This window comes from Anomaloglossus baeobatrachus, chromosome 1, assembly GCF_048569485.1.
Source record: "Anomaloglossus baeobatrachus isolate aAnoBae1 chromosome 1, aAnoBae1.hap1, whole genome shotgun sequence".
NCBI classification, from domain to species: Eukaryota; Metazoa; Chordata; class Amphibia; order Anura; family Aromobatidae; genus Anomaloglossus; species Anomaloglossus baeobatrachus.
In genome coordinates, this window is record NC_134353.1 from 374,607,884 (window position 1) to 374,622,216 (window position 14,333).

Genomic DNA, 14,333 nt, shown 5'->3' on the forward strand with positions numbered 1-14,333 from the left:
GTAAACAGCAGAAACACCCCAGAAGTGACCCCATTTTGGAAAATAGGTCCCTTAAAAAATGTATCTAGATGTTTGATCTAGAGTACCCTGAACTCCCAGGTGCTTCACAGAATTTTATGACGTTGTGCCGTGAAAATAAAAAATTAAATTTTACCACAAAAGTGTTACTTCAACCAGGTAGCTTTTTTTTCATAAGGGTAACAGGAAAAAATTCACCATGAAATCTATTATGCAATTTCTCCTGAGTTTGGCGATACCTTATATGTGGTGGAAATCAACTGTTTGGGCACACGGCAGGGCTTAGAAGGGAAGGAGTGCCATTTGACTGCAAAATTGGCTGGAATCAATAGCGGACACCATGTTGCGTTTGGAGAGCCCCTGAGGTGCCTACACAGTGAAGCTACCCAACATGTGGCCATATTTTGGAAACTAGACACCTCAAGGATTTTATCTAGGGGTGTATAGTGAGCATTTTGAACCCACAGGTACTTCATAGAATTTGATAACCTTAAGTAGTCATATTGAAAATTTTAATTTTTTTCAGAAAAATGTTGCTTTAGCACCAAATTCCTCACTTTTTCAAGAGGAAATACCAAAAATGGACCACAGATTGTTATCCAATTTCTTATGAGCGCAGTGATACCCGATATGTTGCAAAAAACCCCTCTGTTTGAACAAACAGTAGCGCTTGGAACGGAAGGAGCATTATTTGAGTTTTGTAAAAGTTGAAATAAATTGCGGACATCATGTTGCCCCTAGGGAACCTATATAGCAGAACCCTCCCCCCACCACCACCACAAGTGACCCCATTTTAGAAACGAGACCCTTCAAGCACTTTATTCAGGGGTATAGTGAGAATTTTGAATCTACAGGTACTTGACAAAAATGTTGCTGTAGCGCCAAATGTATCACTTTTAGGCTATGTGCCGACAATCCGGCGAAACTGTGCCTAGGATGCAGTGCCAGCCCTCCTGCAGAGACGTAAGTGTTATCCACGGGAGAACGCAGCTGCCTGTGCATACAATCCAGGTTCGGGGCCGTTGCGGACTTTATTCTCCCTCCAAAGAACACTTTAGTCTCCGCAGCATAAATTGACATGGTGCTGCTCAGGAAGCCGCGCCGTAGAGAAAAGAAGTGACGTGGGCAGGAGATTCTAAAAATCCTTCCACTGTGCTTGTACTGCACAACACAGCGTTATGGCAGCAGTCAAAAAGCTCTGCATCCAAAACACTGCAAACCCTGATTGTGGGCACATAACCTAAAAAGCTACAATGGATGGATGGATAGATGTCTAACACATATAATGTCTCACACCCTGTATATTTTAACCTGGCACCTGTTAGTGACATTCATTGCTTAGCCTTGTATTTAGCCCAATTATAAAATAAATAAAAAAAAAAACAGCTGGGGTAAAGCAGACAGCTGTAGCCTGTAGACCACAGCTGGCAGCTTCACCTTGGCTGGTGATCCACTTTGGAGGTCACCCCAAGCTGTTATTTTTTTTATAATTATTTATAAATAATTAAAAAGAAAAAAATGTGGGGTCCCCCTCAAATTGGTTCACCAGCCAAGGTAAAGCAGAGAGCTGTGGTTTGGTATTATCAGGTGCATCCTGGTATGCACGTCACTGTTTGTTGTTATTTACTGCGCATGCGCCGGGATATAAATGGAATGTGTTTCCGGGACGCCAGCGCGGCATTTTCAGAACGATACACTATGACACACGCTGTGTGCGGTGAGTTTCCCATATATGGGGCATATAGATAGGCCTTGCCAATATACTGCTCTGGGCTTATTGTATATATTTGTCTTATCTTTTAGCGTCTTGGGCATGAGATTACTGCGCCATTGGAAATATTTGAAGCAGTACCCAAGGCTCTTTCACCTATACTCCCCTGATGATTGATCCCCATGAAACGCGTTGGGAGTGAGTGTTTCTGTTATTTATACGGAGTTTACTATCGTGGCATTCCTGTGGGATTTAAAGAGCTGATTGACAGCTCCCCTAGGAGACCTGAATAGTTTGGTTGAGTCGCCCTGCCACCTCTTCAGGATCTGGTAAGAACGTTCCCTATAGGGGATTAAATGAGAATTACGTTTCCTTGATCCTTAAGAAGCAGTTTTGGGACATAATTGCTCTCCACTGTGGCCTTTAGTTATTGGCACTAAGGAGGTATGTGTCACCAATATTTGTCTTATTAACCTTTGGTTACTTCATAGGAGGCTCCTCGGTTCCTGAGGATTGTCACCTTGTGTTGCTTGTTATCAAGGGTGATCTGACTTGGGCTTTCTGATTTATGCCCTATTATAGCACCATTTTTTGGCTGTTTATCGGCCCTTGTTTTTACTCACCTTGTGAGCCTTTGGCTCTTTTATATTTATATTCAATAAACGTTATATTTTAGGTCTTGTTTATCCTGTTGACCGTTTCTCCTCTTGGATTCAGCTATCAATTACTGTTGTTACTGTGGATCCTCAGGGCATTTTTGCTATTTATGTTGGTATTATCAGGGTGGGAAGGGCCATGGTTATTTAGCCCTTCCCAGCCTAAAAATAGTAGGCCGCAGCCACCCCAGAAGTGGCGCATCCATTAGATGCGCCAATTCTGGTCCTTCGCGCAAGCTCATTCCGATGCCCTGGTGTGGTGTTAATATAAGGGGTTGATACCAGCTGTAATGTCACCTGGCATCAAGCCCAGCGGTTAGTGATGTCACGGCGTCTATCAGATACCCGAAATTACTAACTGTCAGTAATAAAAAAAAAAATAATAAAAAACAAAGACAAGAAATTTTTATTTGGGGAAAAAAACGCTCCCCAACACATTCCATCGTTCACCAATTTATTATAGAAGAAAAAAAAAATCTGGTCCGCAGTAATCCATTTTGGAGGTCCCATGACGATTCTGCACCTTCCACAATATGGGGTGCACGCTTAGGGAACGTACACCCTATTTCCTAAAAGTGTAGACCCTCCATGTGAGGAGAGTGGCTGCTGTGACATAAGACTGCACTCACCCTCCCCGTGTCTACACCAGGGCTGTGTGAGCGGCAGTAACTTTAGTGTCGCTGGAGCTGGCGCTGAGAGAAGCCCTCTGCACATGCGGCTGGCATGTTACTGAAGAGGAGGAGTGATCGCGGAGATCATCGCTGCAAGAAGGTAAGGAAGACCGGGGAACGACTGGGACAGACCGGGGTGGGACCTGGGGACGACATTTCTGTTGCATCTGAGATGTCACATGCAACAGAAATCAGACGGAGGAGGAGGGTGAATGCAGCGTGTGCCGCCAGTCGCGCCCGCCATTTTGGCTGACCAGGAGGGGGTTGGGGCCCAGGGGATCCCAGATTAGGTGGGAGAGACCTAGAACAGCGGTGAGGACTGGAGGAGGCCTCAGGGGGAGGACATTTCTCTTCGATCTGAAATGTTTGATCATTTCAGATTGGAGGGAAATGACTGCAGAGGCGGCAGCAGTTTTCGGTGCGCTCCAGCGCCATTTTAGATGTTTCGGAGGGAGGGGTGGTGGTGGGGGGGATTTCTCTGGTAACGGGGGCACTAGGGGCTTATATTTCTTGCTCATCTGACAAATTTGATCACGTCTGATGAGAAAGAAATCAGTTTTACCTGCCATTTCTTTTTTGTTAATGTGATCGGCGGTCACATTATCGGGGTCCAAAAAAATCACCCCAATTTATAATCTGGGGGGGATCTCAGCTACCTCCGGTAGCTGAAACCCTGAGATGTTCCATCGCTGGGGGGGTGCTACAAGCTTTTTTTTGGCGGGACGTCTCAACACGTCGGTACAGAACAAATACCCTGCTTTTCCGACGTTTTGAGACGTTAGGCCGTCGTTATGGGGTTAAAACAGCAATTTTACAAAAGCTTTTACCTTTCAAGTACAAACTAGACTTTTTGGAAACACCCTTTTGATCTTTCAGTCTCAGAACTGTGACACAAAGGTAAGAAAAAAAGAATCCGACAAATTGCAAACGTCATTATTTTAATGTAAGTTTCCATTATTGCAGCAGATTGTCCAGCTTCACCAGGGCTCAAGTGGAGTTACACCAAGTGGAGTTACTTAATGGACAATCATTAATCTATATGAAATAGATGGGTTAAATAAGTTACATTTTCCATTTTTATAGGGCTGTATGAAGGAAGTGAAAGGTTTGTGGGGCCTCTTGGGACTGGAACCATCCCCTGGATACAAGTCCTCTGGTATTTATAAAGGAATGTCTGACGTCAATTGTTTCCTCTCTTGTGTAAAGTAGGGTCATTCTCCCGGCTGAACCAGGCAATATAATGTAAACTATTATGTATCACATTGTGTGCTTTATGTACAACAGGAAAAGAATATATGCACCTGTTAAAATGGAAGACTTGTTTTTCAGTGTACAAATGTCAAAAATTACCACTAAATCCATATTTCCCAGACAATAATTCAGACTTTATGCAAATTTTCTATAAAAATCTTATTTATATTTGCATCATTCAGAATGTTTTACACCCTCCAATCCTGCAATACCTATGCTTGAGCAGGAGAAGTGTTACTCACTGGCTCACTTTAAGAGTTGATAGTTACTTTTGCGTACGTAATAATTTAATTAATTTTAATTCCTTACCAGATAAGTTTGGTTTGCTCGCTGTTGGTGGATTGTTGCCAGATGATCTCCTGGCCAAAAAAAAAGAAAAGTTAAAACAGCAGCCAGTGTTGAAAGGTGCTGGGGTTGTAATGGACTGTTAGGTATACAAATTGCATTATGTAGTGATTAATCGGTGACAAATTAAAGCTATGTACATGTTTAGACACAAACATAACTTTCAAAATAAATACTTATATTTTCAAATACAACTACAGTGGGGGAAATAAGTATTTGAACCTTTGCTGATTTTGTAAGTTTGCCCACTGACAAAGAAATGAACAGTTTATAATTTATGGGTAGGTTATGGGTATTATTTAAATTTATTTGTATTTTGCAGAGAGAAAGAAGTATTTGATCCCTTACCAACCATTAAGAGTTCTGGCTCCTACAGACCACTTAGATGCTCCTAATCAACTCGTTACCTGCATTAAAGGCAGCTGTCTTAAATTGTCACCTGTATAAAAGACTCCTATCCACAATCAGTCAAATTCTAACCTCTACAGCATGGGCAAGACCAAAGAGCTTTCTAAGAATGTCAGGGAAAAGATTACAGACCTGTACAAGGCTGGAATGGGCTACAAACCATAAGTAAGTCGCTGGGTGAGAAGGAGACAGCTGTTGGTGCAATAGTAAGTAAATGGAAGAAATACAAAATGACTGTCAATTGACATCGATATAGGGCTCTATGCAAAATCTCACCTCATGGGGTATCCAGGATCATGAGGAAGGTGAGAGATCAGCCTAAGGGCTCAAGCACACGTAACTGCTGAATATTTTGCAGCGATTTGACAGCACATGTGCGCTTCAAATCGCTTCAGAAACACTGCATTATGGATGCAGTTTTTTTTTTTTTTGTAGAAAAAAGCCGATTTCATGCACTATGGCTGCTGCCCCCACCATAGACAGAGTGGGAGCTGCGTCCAGAACGCACACATAATTGACATGCTGCTTGTATGAACACACGGATTTGGGTCAAAATTTTAGCACCAGGCCTCGGAGGGCTCAAACCCCAATGCAGATTCGTTAAGCACACATATTATGGTATTACCAAAAACAGGGAAAGATCCAACACAATGCGCCAGTTATCGGCCGATATCCCTGCTGAATGTGGACACAAAATTATTTGCCAAGATCTTAGCGAACAAGTTGGCTCCTTTTCTTTCTTCAATAATTCATCCAGACCAGGCGGGCTTCATGGCGGGCCGTGAGGCACGGGATAATACTGTTAAGGCCATTAATCTGATACGTAAAGCTAAAATGGGGGGGTCTACCATCTATGCTTCTGTCAACAGATGCCGAAAAGGCTTTCGATAGAGTAGACTGGACCTTTATGGAAGCCACGCTCGGTTGTCTTGGGTTGGGACGCGGCATGATGAATTGGATCATGTCTTTATACTCGGTACCCTCGGCAAGAGTCCAGGTAAATGGGATTCTATCCGACCCATTTAAAATATCTAACAGCACCCGGCAAAGATGCCCGTTGTCTCCGCTAATCTTCATCCTGACGCTAGAACCCTTCCTCAGACACGTACGAGCCAATTCTGATATTACAGGGATTGGGGTTGGCCAGGCAACGCATAAAGTAGCTGCATATGCGGATGATCTTCTGTTTTTTGTTTCGGCACCAAGGATTTCACTCCCAAACTTAATGAGGGAGTTTCAGAAATTCTCCAGCCTATCAAACTTTAAGATAAATTTCACAAAATCTGAGGCTCTCAACATAAATCTTACTTTTAAAGAAGTGGAAGAGTTGAAAACATCGTTTAGTTTTCGATGGGCAGCCCAATCCCTAAATTACCTGGGGGTACGTCTGACCAGTGACTTGGGTCTACTTTACTCACCGAACTTCCCATCTCTGTTATCTAGTATCAGGAAAGACTGTGACAGATGGGGGAAATTATTATTCTCCTGGTTTGGCAGATGCCAGATATATAAAATGAATGTCCTACCCAGAATTCTTTACCTATTACAGGCGCTCCCAGTCAAAATACCGCCGGGATTCTTCAAGTCTCTGGAATCCATTCGGTCTTCGTATATTTGGGGAGGTAAATCGGCACGCATAAAAAGAGCTATCTTACACAGGACCAAGGGGGGTGGGGCGATTGGGTTGCCAGATATAAGAAGATATCACTTAGCTGGGCATCTTACTAGAATGATTGACTGGTGCAGGAACGGGTCTCAGAAGGCGTGGATACAGATAGAGCAGTCCTTTTCCCCAAAACCCCTCAACAAATTACCATGGGTACTCCCTGAGGTCCCTGCAAGATTGAAAGCACATCCAACTATCGGACCAACTGTGACATACTGCAATACTGGGAAGGTGCAATCGGAGTTGATACCCAGACACTCGAGCCTGACACCGATCTTGAGCCATCCTGCTTTTGAACCAGGTAGAGCAGACCCGGTATTTCAGGCATGGGTTCGGGGCGGGGTGGACCGGGTTGAATACTTTGGGATTCGGGACACCTGGCCGCAGGTGGAGGGTTTGGGGGTTAGACAGGATCCCATTCCACTGGGCCTATGGAGATGCTTACAACTGACGTATTTTTTCAGTAGTCTCCCAGCTAGGACCCACTTTCAACGTCCTAAGACACAGTTTGAAAAATTGTGTATGGCTTCAGGCACAATACGACATTCATTTTCAGTGGTTTATTCACTTTTGTCTTCGTCCCCTGACCAACAACTTCCCCCGTTTGCTTCACAATGGGAACGTGATTTGGGTATCCAGCTGACACCAATACAGTGGGAACGGATCTTCAGATTGGCACACACATCTTCCATCAGCTCCAGGTTCCAGGAGGCTAGCTATAAACTGTTATCCAGATGGTACAGCGTACCCTCCAGGTTACATGTCATGTTTCCAATGGTAGACCCCACATGTTGGAGATGTGGCACAGCAGAGGGTAACATCTTACATGTGTTTTGGGGGTGTGAGGCAATCCGGCCCTTCTGGAAGGGAGTGTCCGACACCATTCGCCGGGTTACTGGCAATGACGAGGAGCTGGGACCTGCTGCTGCCCTATTGCATCACTGCGGGGGTCCCTGAAAAAACCTACAAGAATTCTTTGACGAAATTCCTTATTATGGCTGCGAGAGTATGCATACCTGAAAGATGGAGGAGCACGACCCCTCCCACGTTGGTCGAATGGATCAATAAGGTCAATGACCTCATGTAGATGGAGGATTTAACCTCTTCGCTGCATGATACATATCAGAAATTCTGGTCCACTTGGCGGGAATGGTTGGACTTCCAACATTCAGAGGAATATAGCGTCCTGGTGGGGGGCGATGTGGCTGCCGATCGAACCGCAGTCCGCAAGACTTAGGGGTACTTCACACACAGCGAGATCGCTACTGAGATCACTGCTGAGTCACGTTTTGTGTGCCGCAGCAGTGACCTCATTAACGATCTCGCTGTGTGTGAAACTGAGCAGCGATCTGGCCCCTGCTGTGAGATCGCTGCTCGTTACACACAGCCCTGGTTCGTTTTTTTTATTGTTGCTCTCCCGCTGATAAGCACACATTGCTGTGTGTGACAGCGAGAGAGCAACAATCCTGAATGTGCAGGGAGCAGGAGCCGGCGTCTGACAGCCTGCGGTAAGCTGTAACCAAGGTAAACATCGGGTAACCAAGGTGGTTACCCTATATTTACCTTCGTTACCAGCCTCCGCAGCTCTCACGCTGCCAGTGCCGGCTCCTGCTCCCTGCACACGCTATGCTAAGCGGTGTGCGCTGGTAATTAAGGTAAACATCGGGTAACCATACCCGATGTTTACCTTAGTTACCAGTGTCCGCAGCTTCCAGACGCCGGTTCCGTGCAAGCGCAGCGTCGCTTGTATGTCGCTGCTGGCTGGGGGCTGGTCGCTGGTGAGATCTGCCTGTTTGACAGCTCACCAGCGACCATGTAGCGACGCAGCAGCGATCCTGACCAGGTCAGATCGCTGGTGGGATCGCTGCTGCGTCGCTAAAGTGTGACGGTACCCTTAGCTGAATTCCCCTCCCTATCCCCCCTCTTCCCTTCCTCTCTTCCCCTCCCGCTCCCATCTTTCTTCCTACTTTTCTATTTTTCTCACACTCTGATTGCCTAATAACTTCTCTTTCTTCTCTAGCCTCTCTATCTTTCTTGTTTTACATGTATTTGTGAGTCACATTCGTTATCTGTTTTAATGTGAATCTGTATTAAAGAAAAAGTGTGGTGGAACCTAGACTTATCAGGAACCCGGGAGGAGATATATGAAGGAACGTTATCCAGCAAGATACAAATATATATTTCCCGTTTGGCATCTTGTTAATGATGTATGTATTATAACGCAAATTGGCCTGATTGGTCTTAAGAACTGTATTATGTTGTGTTGAAGGTTTTCACTTAAAAATCTAAAAAAAAATGTTAGCACCCAAATCGCTGTGTTCAAAAAAGCAACGTTCGCACGTGTCATGCACAATCTACATAGATTGTGGAGGGAACGCAGGACACATGCATTTACGCTGCAGTGCAATACGCAGCGTAAATGCAGGCAATTACGCAAAGTGCGCATGAGCCCTAAAACTATACAGGAGAACTTATTATTAATCTCAAAGCAGCTGGGACCACTGTCACCAAGAAAACCATTGGTAGCACATTACGCCGTAATGGATTAAAATTGTGCAGTGCCCGCAAAGTCCCACTGCTCAAGAAGGCACATGTGAAGGCCCGTCTGAAGTTTGTCAATGAACACCTGGATGATTGTGAGAGTGTTTGGGAGAAGGTGCTGTCGTCAGATGAGACAAAAATGTAGCTCTTTGGCATTAACTCAAGTCGCCGTGTTTGGAGTAAGAGAAATGCTGACTATTACCCAAAGAACACCATTCCCACTGTCAAGCGTGGAGGTGGAAACATTATGTTTTGGGGGTGTTTCTCTGCTAAGGGCATAGGACTACTTCACCACATCACAGGGACAATGGATGGAGCCATGTACCATAAAATCCTGAGTGACAACCTCCTTCCCTCCGCCAGGTCCAGCACGACAATGACCCAAAACGTACAACCAAGGAGTGGCTCAAAAAGAAGCACATTAAGGTCATGGAGTGGCCTAGCCAGTCTCCAGACCTTAATCTCATAGAAAACCTATGGAGGGAGCTGAAGCCAAAGGGAGTTGCCAAACGACAGCCTCAAAATCTTAATGTTTTAGAGATGATCTGCAAAGAGGAGTGGACCAAAATTCCTCCTGACATGTGTGGAAAACTCAACTACAAAAAATGTCTGACTGCTGTGCTTGCCAACAAGGGTTTTGCCACCAAGTATTAAGTCTTGTTTGCCAGAGGCATCAAATACTTATTTCTCTCTGTTAAAAGTAAATACATTTAGACAATGTGATTTTCTGGTTCTTTTTTTGCATATTCTATCTATCACTGTTAAAATGAACCTACCCTTAAAAGTATAGACTGTTCATGTTTTTGTCAGTGTGCAAAGTTACAAAATCATCAAGGGATCAAAAACTTATTTCCCCCAGTGTATGGCCATAATGAGTTCAATCTTAAAGGGAACCAACCAGCAGGATTTTCATATATAAAATAAAACCAGTGCCATACTGGTGCTAGGGTGCTGAATCTGAGCATACCTTTTGTTCAGAGATTGGATGTTTTTTTTCAGAAATATGTGTAAGTAAAGTTCCAGCAATGCACAGCTATTTGATTGACTGGTGTAACAGGAAGGAAATATGTGGGTAAGGTCTTGCTATCTGTTCCAGCCTCTGGCTCACCCCTGTTGTACCCGTCAATCAAAGTGCAGTGCATTTCTGCAACTTTGATTAAAGATATTTCATCAACCAAGCATACAATCATTGTATAACAGGTATCCCTGGATTCAGCATGTTAGTGCCAATACAGCACTGCTTTTACCTCATATAGAAAAATCCTTTTGGTTTGTTCTCTGTAAACAAAAATAAAAAAAAACCAACGTATCAGACCTTGACAAGACAGGCATCTCTGAATTCTGTTTTAACCCTTGCAGCATGCTGTCTTCAGATTACATGGCAAAAACCTGCTGACAGATTCCCTTCAAACTAAATAGTCATTCGTAGCGGTAGTAGCTATGTAGAATACATGAAAATAATCTCTTACTTGTTAGATACTCTGTCCTGAAGATGAGTTAGCATTGCAAAGTTGCTCCGCACAGTTCTCAGGCTGGCCAGAACCTAAAACAAATGCAAAATGTATGCAAATACTGAGTCAATTGCTACCCAACACAAAAGTAAATTCATTATAGCTTTATAAGGTACTGAAACCCATCATAATAGATGACAGGGCTGTACAGATCTTCTTGCCCTAATTATAAATTAAACGAAAAACATGAAAAATATATGAAAGGAGTGTTCGAGTACACAAAAAGTTTTACTATGGCAAGATCTAGGTTTGGGTCCATTTCACATAACTGTAGTAAAGGTTAAGTCCATAGGGTATACTAGTCCCCCAGCAAGGAATACTTACAACAGGAGCCAATGCCTGGACTATTTGGCCTAATGCGCGGAAACTCTTTGCTACTGTATGCCAAAAACAAATGGTAAGACCCAACCTCTTTTGAGTACCTGTGATACTGTACCTACTCTGCATTGTTTTCTGGCCCCATAGGCGACAGCCTTCCATTATTGTGGTTGACTTCCCAGATAATCTATTGGGTACAGCCGATACAAATACTGGGTGGGCAACTGTTGTAGACAGTAATTTGGAAGCATACTACTATATGTTAATGAAACCTCAGAGAAAAGTAAGAGGAGCGGCACTCACCGCTGGCAATTTCAGTAAAATGCACTTTATTTCGGTCACAGGATTGCAGACAGAGAACTCAGTAAAATGAGCAACAGCTGTTTCATGTGAGTACACGCTTCCCGCTCATACATACTTCAGTCTTGCATACTAGCAGTCACATGATCGCCATTCTCAGCCAATCCTCACAGCACACAGTGCGTGTAATGTGAGGATTCACAAGTCTGCAGTCACATAGATTGTCTTGTGGATTTAAACTGGACAACCCCTTTAACAAGTGCTGTAATGACTATTTTGGCACCAAATGTGTATTCAAAGAATTAAAGATGTTGTTCACTACTTTAACAATGTCTGATTGTCCAGAATCTGACACCCTGCACACCTGCCAATCAGCTGTTCTCGGTGCAGGCGGCAGTAGCAGGCGGCCGGAAATGCTCAGTTCTGAAGCTGCCCTGCCTTCTGATAGTGGTCGGGTACTGCACGTTCGCCTCCTATTGATTTGAATGGAAGGTGGATGTGCAGCACACGGCCCCTATTAGAAGACAGGGCAGCTTTGAAACTGAGCCTCCAGCTACCGCCACCGCCACCAAAAGTAGCTGATTGGCGGGTGTGCCAGGTGTCAGATCGCGGCTGATGAGACATTTTCTGCGTATCCTTAGGATAGGTCATCAATGTAAAAGTAGTGGATAACCTCTTTAATGGGCGGCAGATGGCAAAAAGTGAAAATTTCAATGATCTTTCCCCATTTAGGGTTCATTTTTTTTCGATGTTGGCTGTGTGGTATAAGTGATATAATAACGTTATTCTGTGGGTTCATATGATTGACAAGATACCAAATGTATTTAGTTTTATGTCTTCCATATGTCTGCCCTTGAAAAATACTTTGTAAAAAATGAAAATATTTATGTGCCTCCAAATTCTGGGAGACATAACTTTACTTTTCTGTTGATACACATTTATGAAGACTTTTTTTGCCCATTTTTTTTTCTTCTTTTTGATGCATACGTAACCTTTTTGATCACTTTTTATTCCTTCTTTTGTGAGACAAGGTTACATAAAAATTGCAAATCTGGGATTTTGTTTTTCTTTTTTCATCATAATGTTCACTGGGAGAGATATTTAGCAGGCTCATTGTGTAGTTTGTGTCGTCACAGACATGTGATACCAAAAATATGTCTCATTTATATTTTATTATAATAAAAATAAATTAAGAAAATTGATGCTTTTATGTCTTGCCATATTTTAAAAGCAAAATAACTTTTTTACTTTTTCATCTGCAGGGCTATGCGAGGGCTTATTTTTTACGTGACAAATGGTGGTACATTTTGGGTATTATGAGTCTTTTTTGATAACTTTTTATTCAATTTTATTTTTTTAAGTACGGTAAATTGCAATTTTAGCTTTGTTTTTTTTTATTTATATTTTTAATGGTGTCAGGTGAATTATTTTTTTACAGGAGAATTATTTTTTTACAGGACAAACTAATTTTAGTTGGTAAAATTGTTCTGCTCATGACTTCTTGAATTGGTTTTTACTCAATCTTTTGGGGCAAAATATACAAAAAAATATAAATTCTGACTTTTTTATGGCATTCACCATGAGTGATAAGCTAATTTGATTGTTTGGGTCATTACAGATGCTACATTGCCAAATATAACTTTGTAGGTGTGGTTCATTAAACCAACCTAGTGTTTCACACTGACAGGAGCAAATCACACATCATCTCTTTCTAGTCTCTGCTACTTGTTCCCACAGCTTTCCCCGCAAGACCTCCTTTTCCTTCTTCACACTGGCTGAAATCAATGGGTGTCGGGAGATTTTTACAGGCTGTATCTCTGCTTGGATTGCAGATACAGCAGCGATTTAGAGCTTATTTTAAAGTTGAGGTTCACAAAAACCATTGTTGGGCTACGTGCGCACGTGTGCGCTCTGCACCGCACACAAAAAGTCCGCTTCAGACCGCAGCTGAAAAGCTCAGTTCTGAAGCGCCTGGTGCCTGCAGAATTCGTGCGCTCTGCATGCTGCCTCTCCCTATAGACAGCATGCAAAGCGCACGAAAGAAGTGACATGTCACTTCTTAGAACGCACGCTTCGGGCATCAGCCGAATCGCTGCATTCTAATACGCCACGTGCGCACCTCTCATGCACAATCTTCATAGATTGTGCTGGGGATGCAGGACGCATGCAGTTACGCTGCAGTGCAGAGTGCAGCGTAACTGCATGCAATATGCACACGTGCGCACATAGCCTTATAGTCATAACCCAGCCTGCGATAATGTGGGTGGGCGCGAGAAAAAAGTTGGATGCGATACAGAGCCATTGTATAACATCCGATTTTTACGGATACATTACTATTTTTTAACGTAGGAAGCTGTAAATGAGTAATAGCTGCTAAGTGAAAAAATGGATTGTGCACGGACAGCACATGGATGACTAGTGAGAAAAAAATCATCCCACTTTTCTGGATGAGAATGAGCAGTTTTTCGGGTTTTATTTTAGACGCTCGTGTGACTGTAGCCTAAAGCTATAGCTGTGATCCAGACTGATAAATTACAATTAATAGCCAGGGTGTATCAAGTTTGTCTATGACTCCTGAGATGCCACCCTGACTTATGAGATTTTCTTGGCAGGTAAAATATATCTTTGTACCGTGTTAGCCAGTAGATAGAAAAAAAAATTGTTTAAAAGAACTGAGAGTCCTCAGTGGTTGATACCTTTTAATGGTTAACTGAAAAAAAGAGAATTTTGTTACTTACCGTAAATTCTTTTTCTTATAGTTCCGTATTGGGAGACCCAGACCATGGGTGTTTAGCTTCTGCCTCCGGAGGACACGCAAAGTACTACACTTAAAAGTGTAGCTCCTCCCTCTGAGCTTATACACCACCTGGTAGCCAGTCCTAGCCAGTTTAGTGCAAAAGCTGACGGAGAATAGCCACCCACAAGTAGAACCGAGTA

General features: G+C 43.2%; 1 protein-coding gene across 3 annotated transcripts in view; it reads right to left on the bottom strand.

The window, feature by feature from the left end:
- PDE4C (phosphodiesterase 4C) overlaps window positions 1-14,333 on the bottom strand; it is a 574,417-nt gene that overhangs the window by 134,542 nt on the left and 425,542 nt on the right. For all 3 annotated transcript variants that reach the window (XM_075352494.1, XM_075352496.1, XM_075352495.1), the window contains exons 4-5: window positions 10,737-10,810; window positions 4,617-4,666 (exon numbers count right to left, since the gene is read on the bottom strand). In XM_075352494.1, coding sequence (XP_075208609.1) covers window positions 4,617-4,666; window positions 10,737-10,810 — 124 coding nt within the window. The remainder of the gene's footprint in view (window positions 1-4,616; window positions 4,667-10,736; window positions 10,811-14,333) is intronic.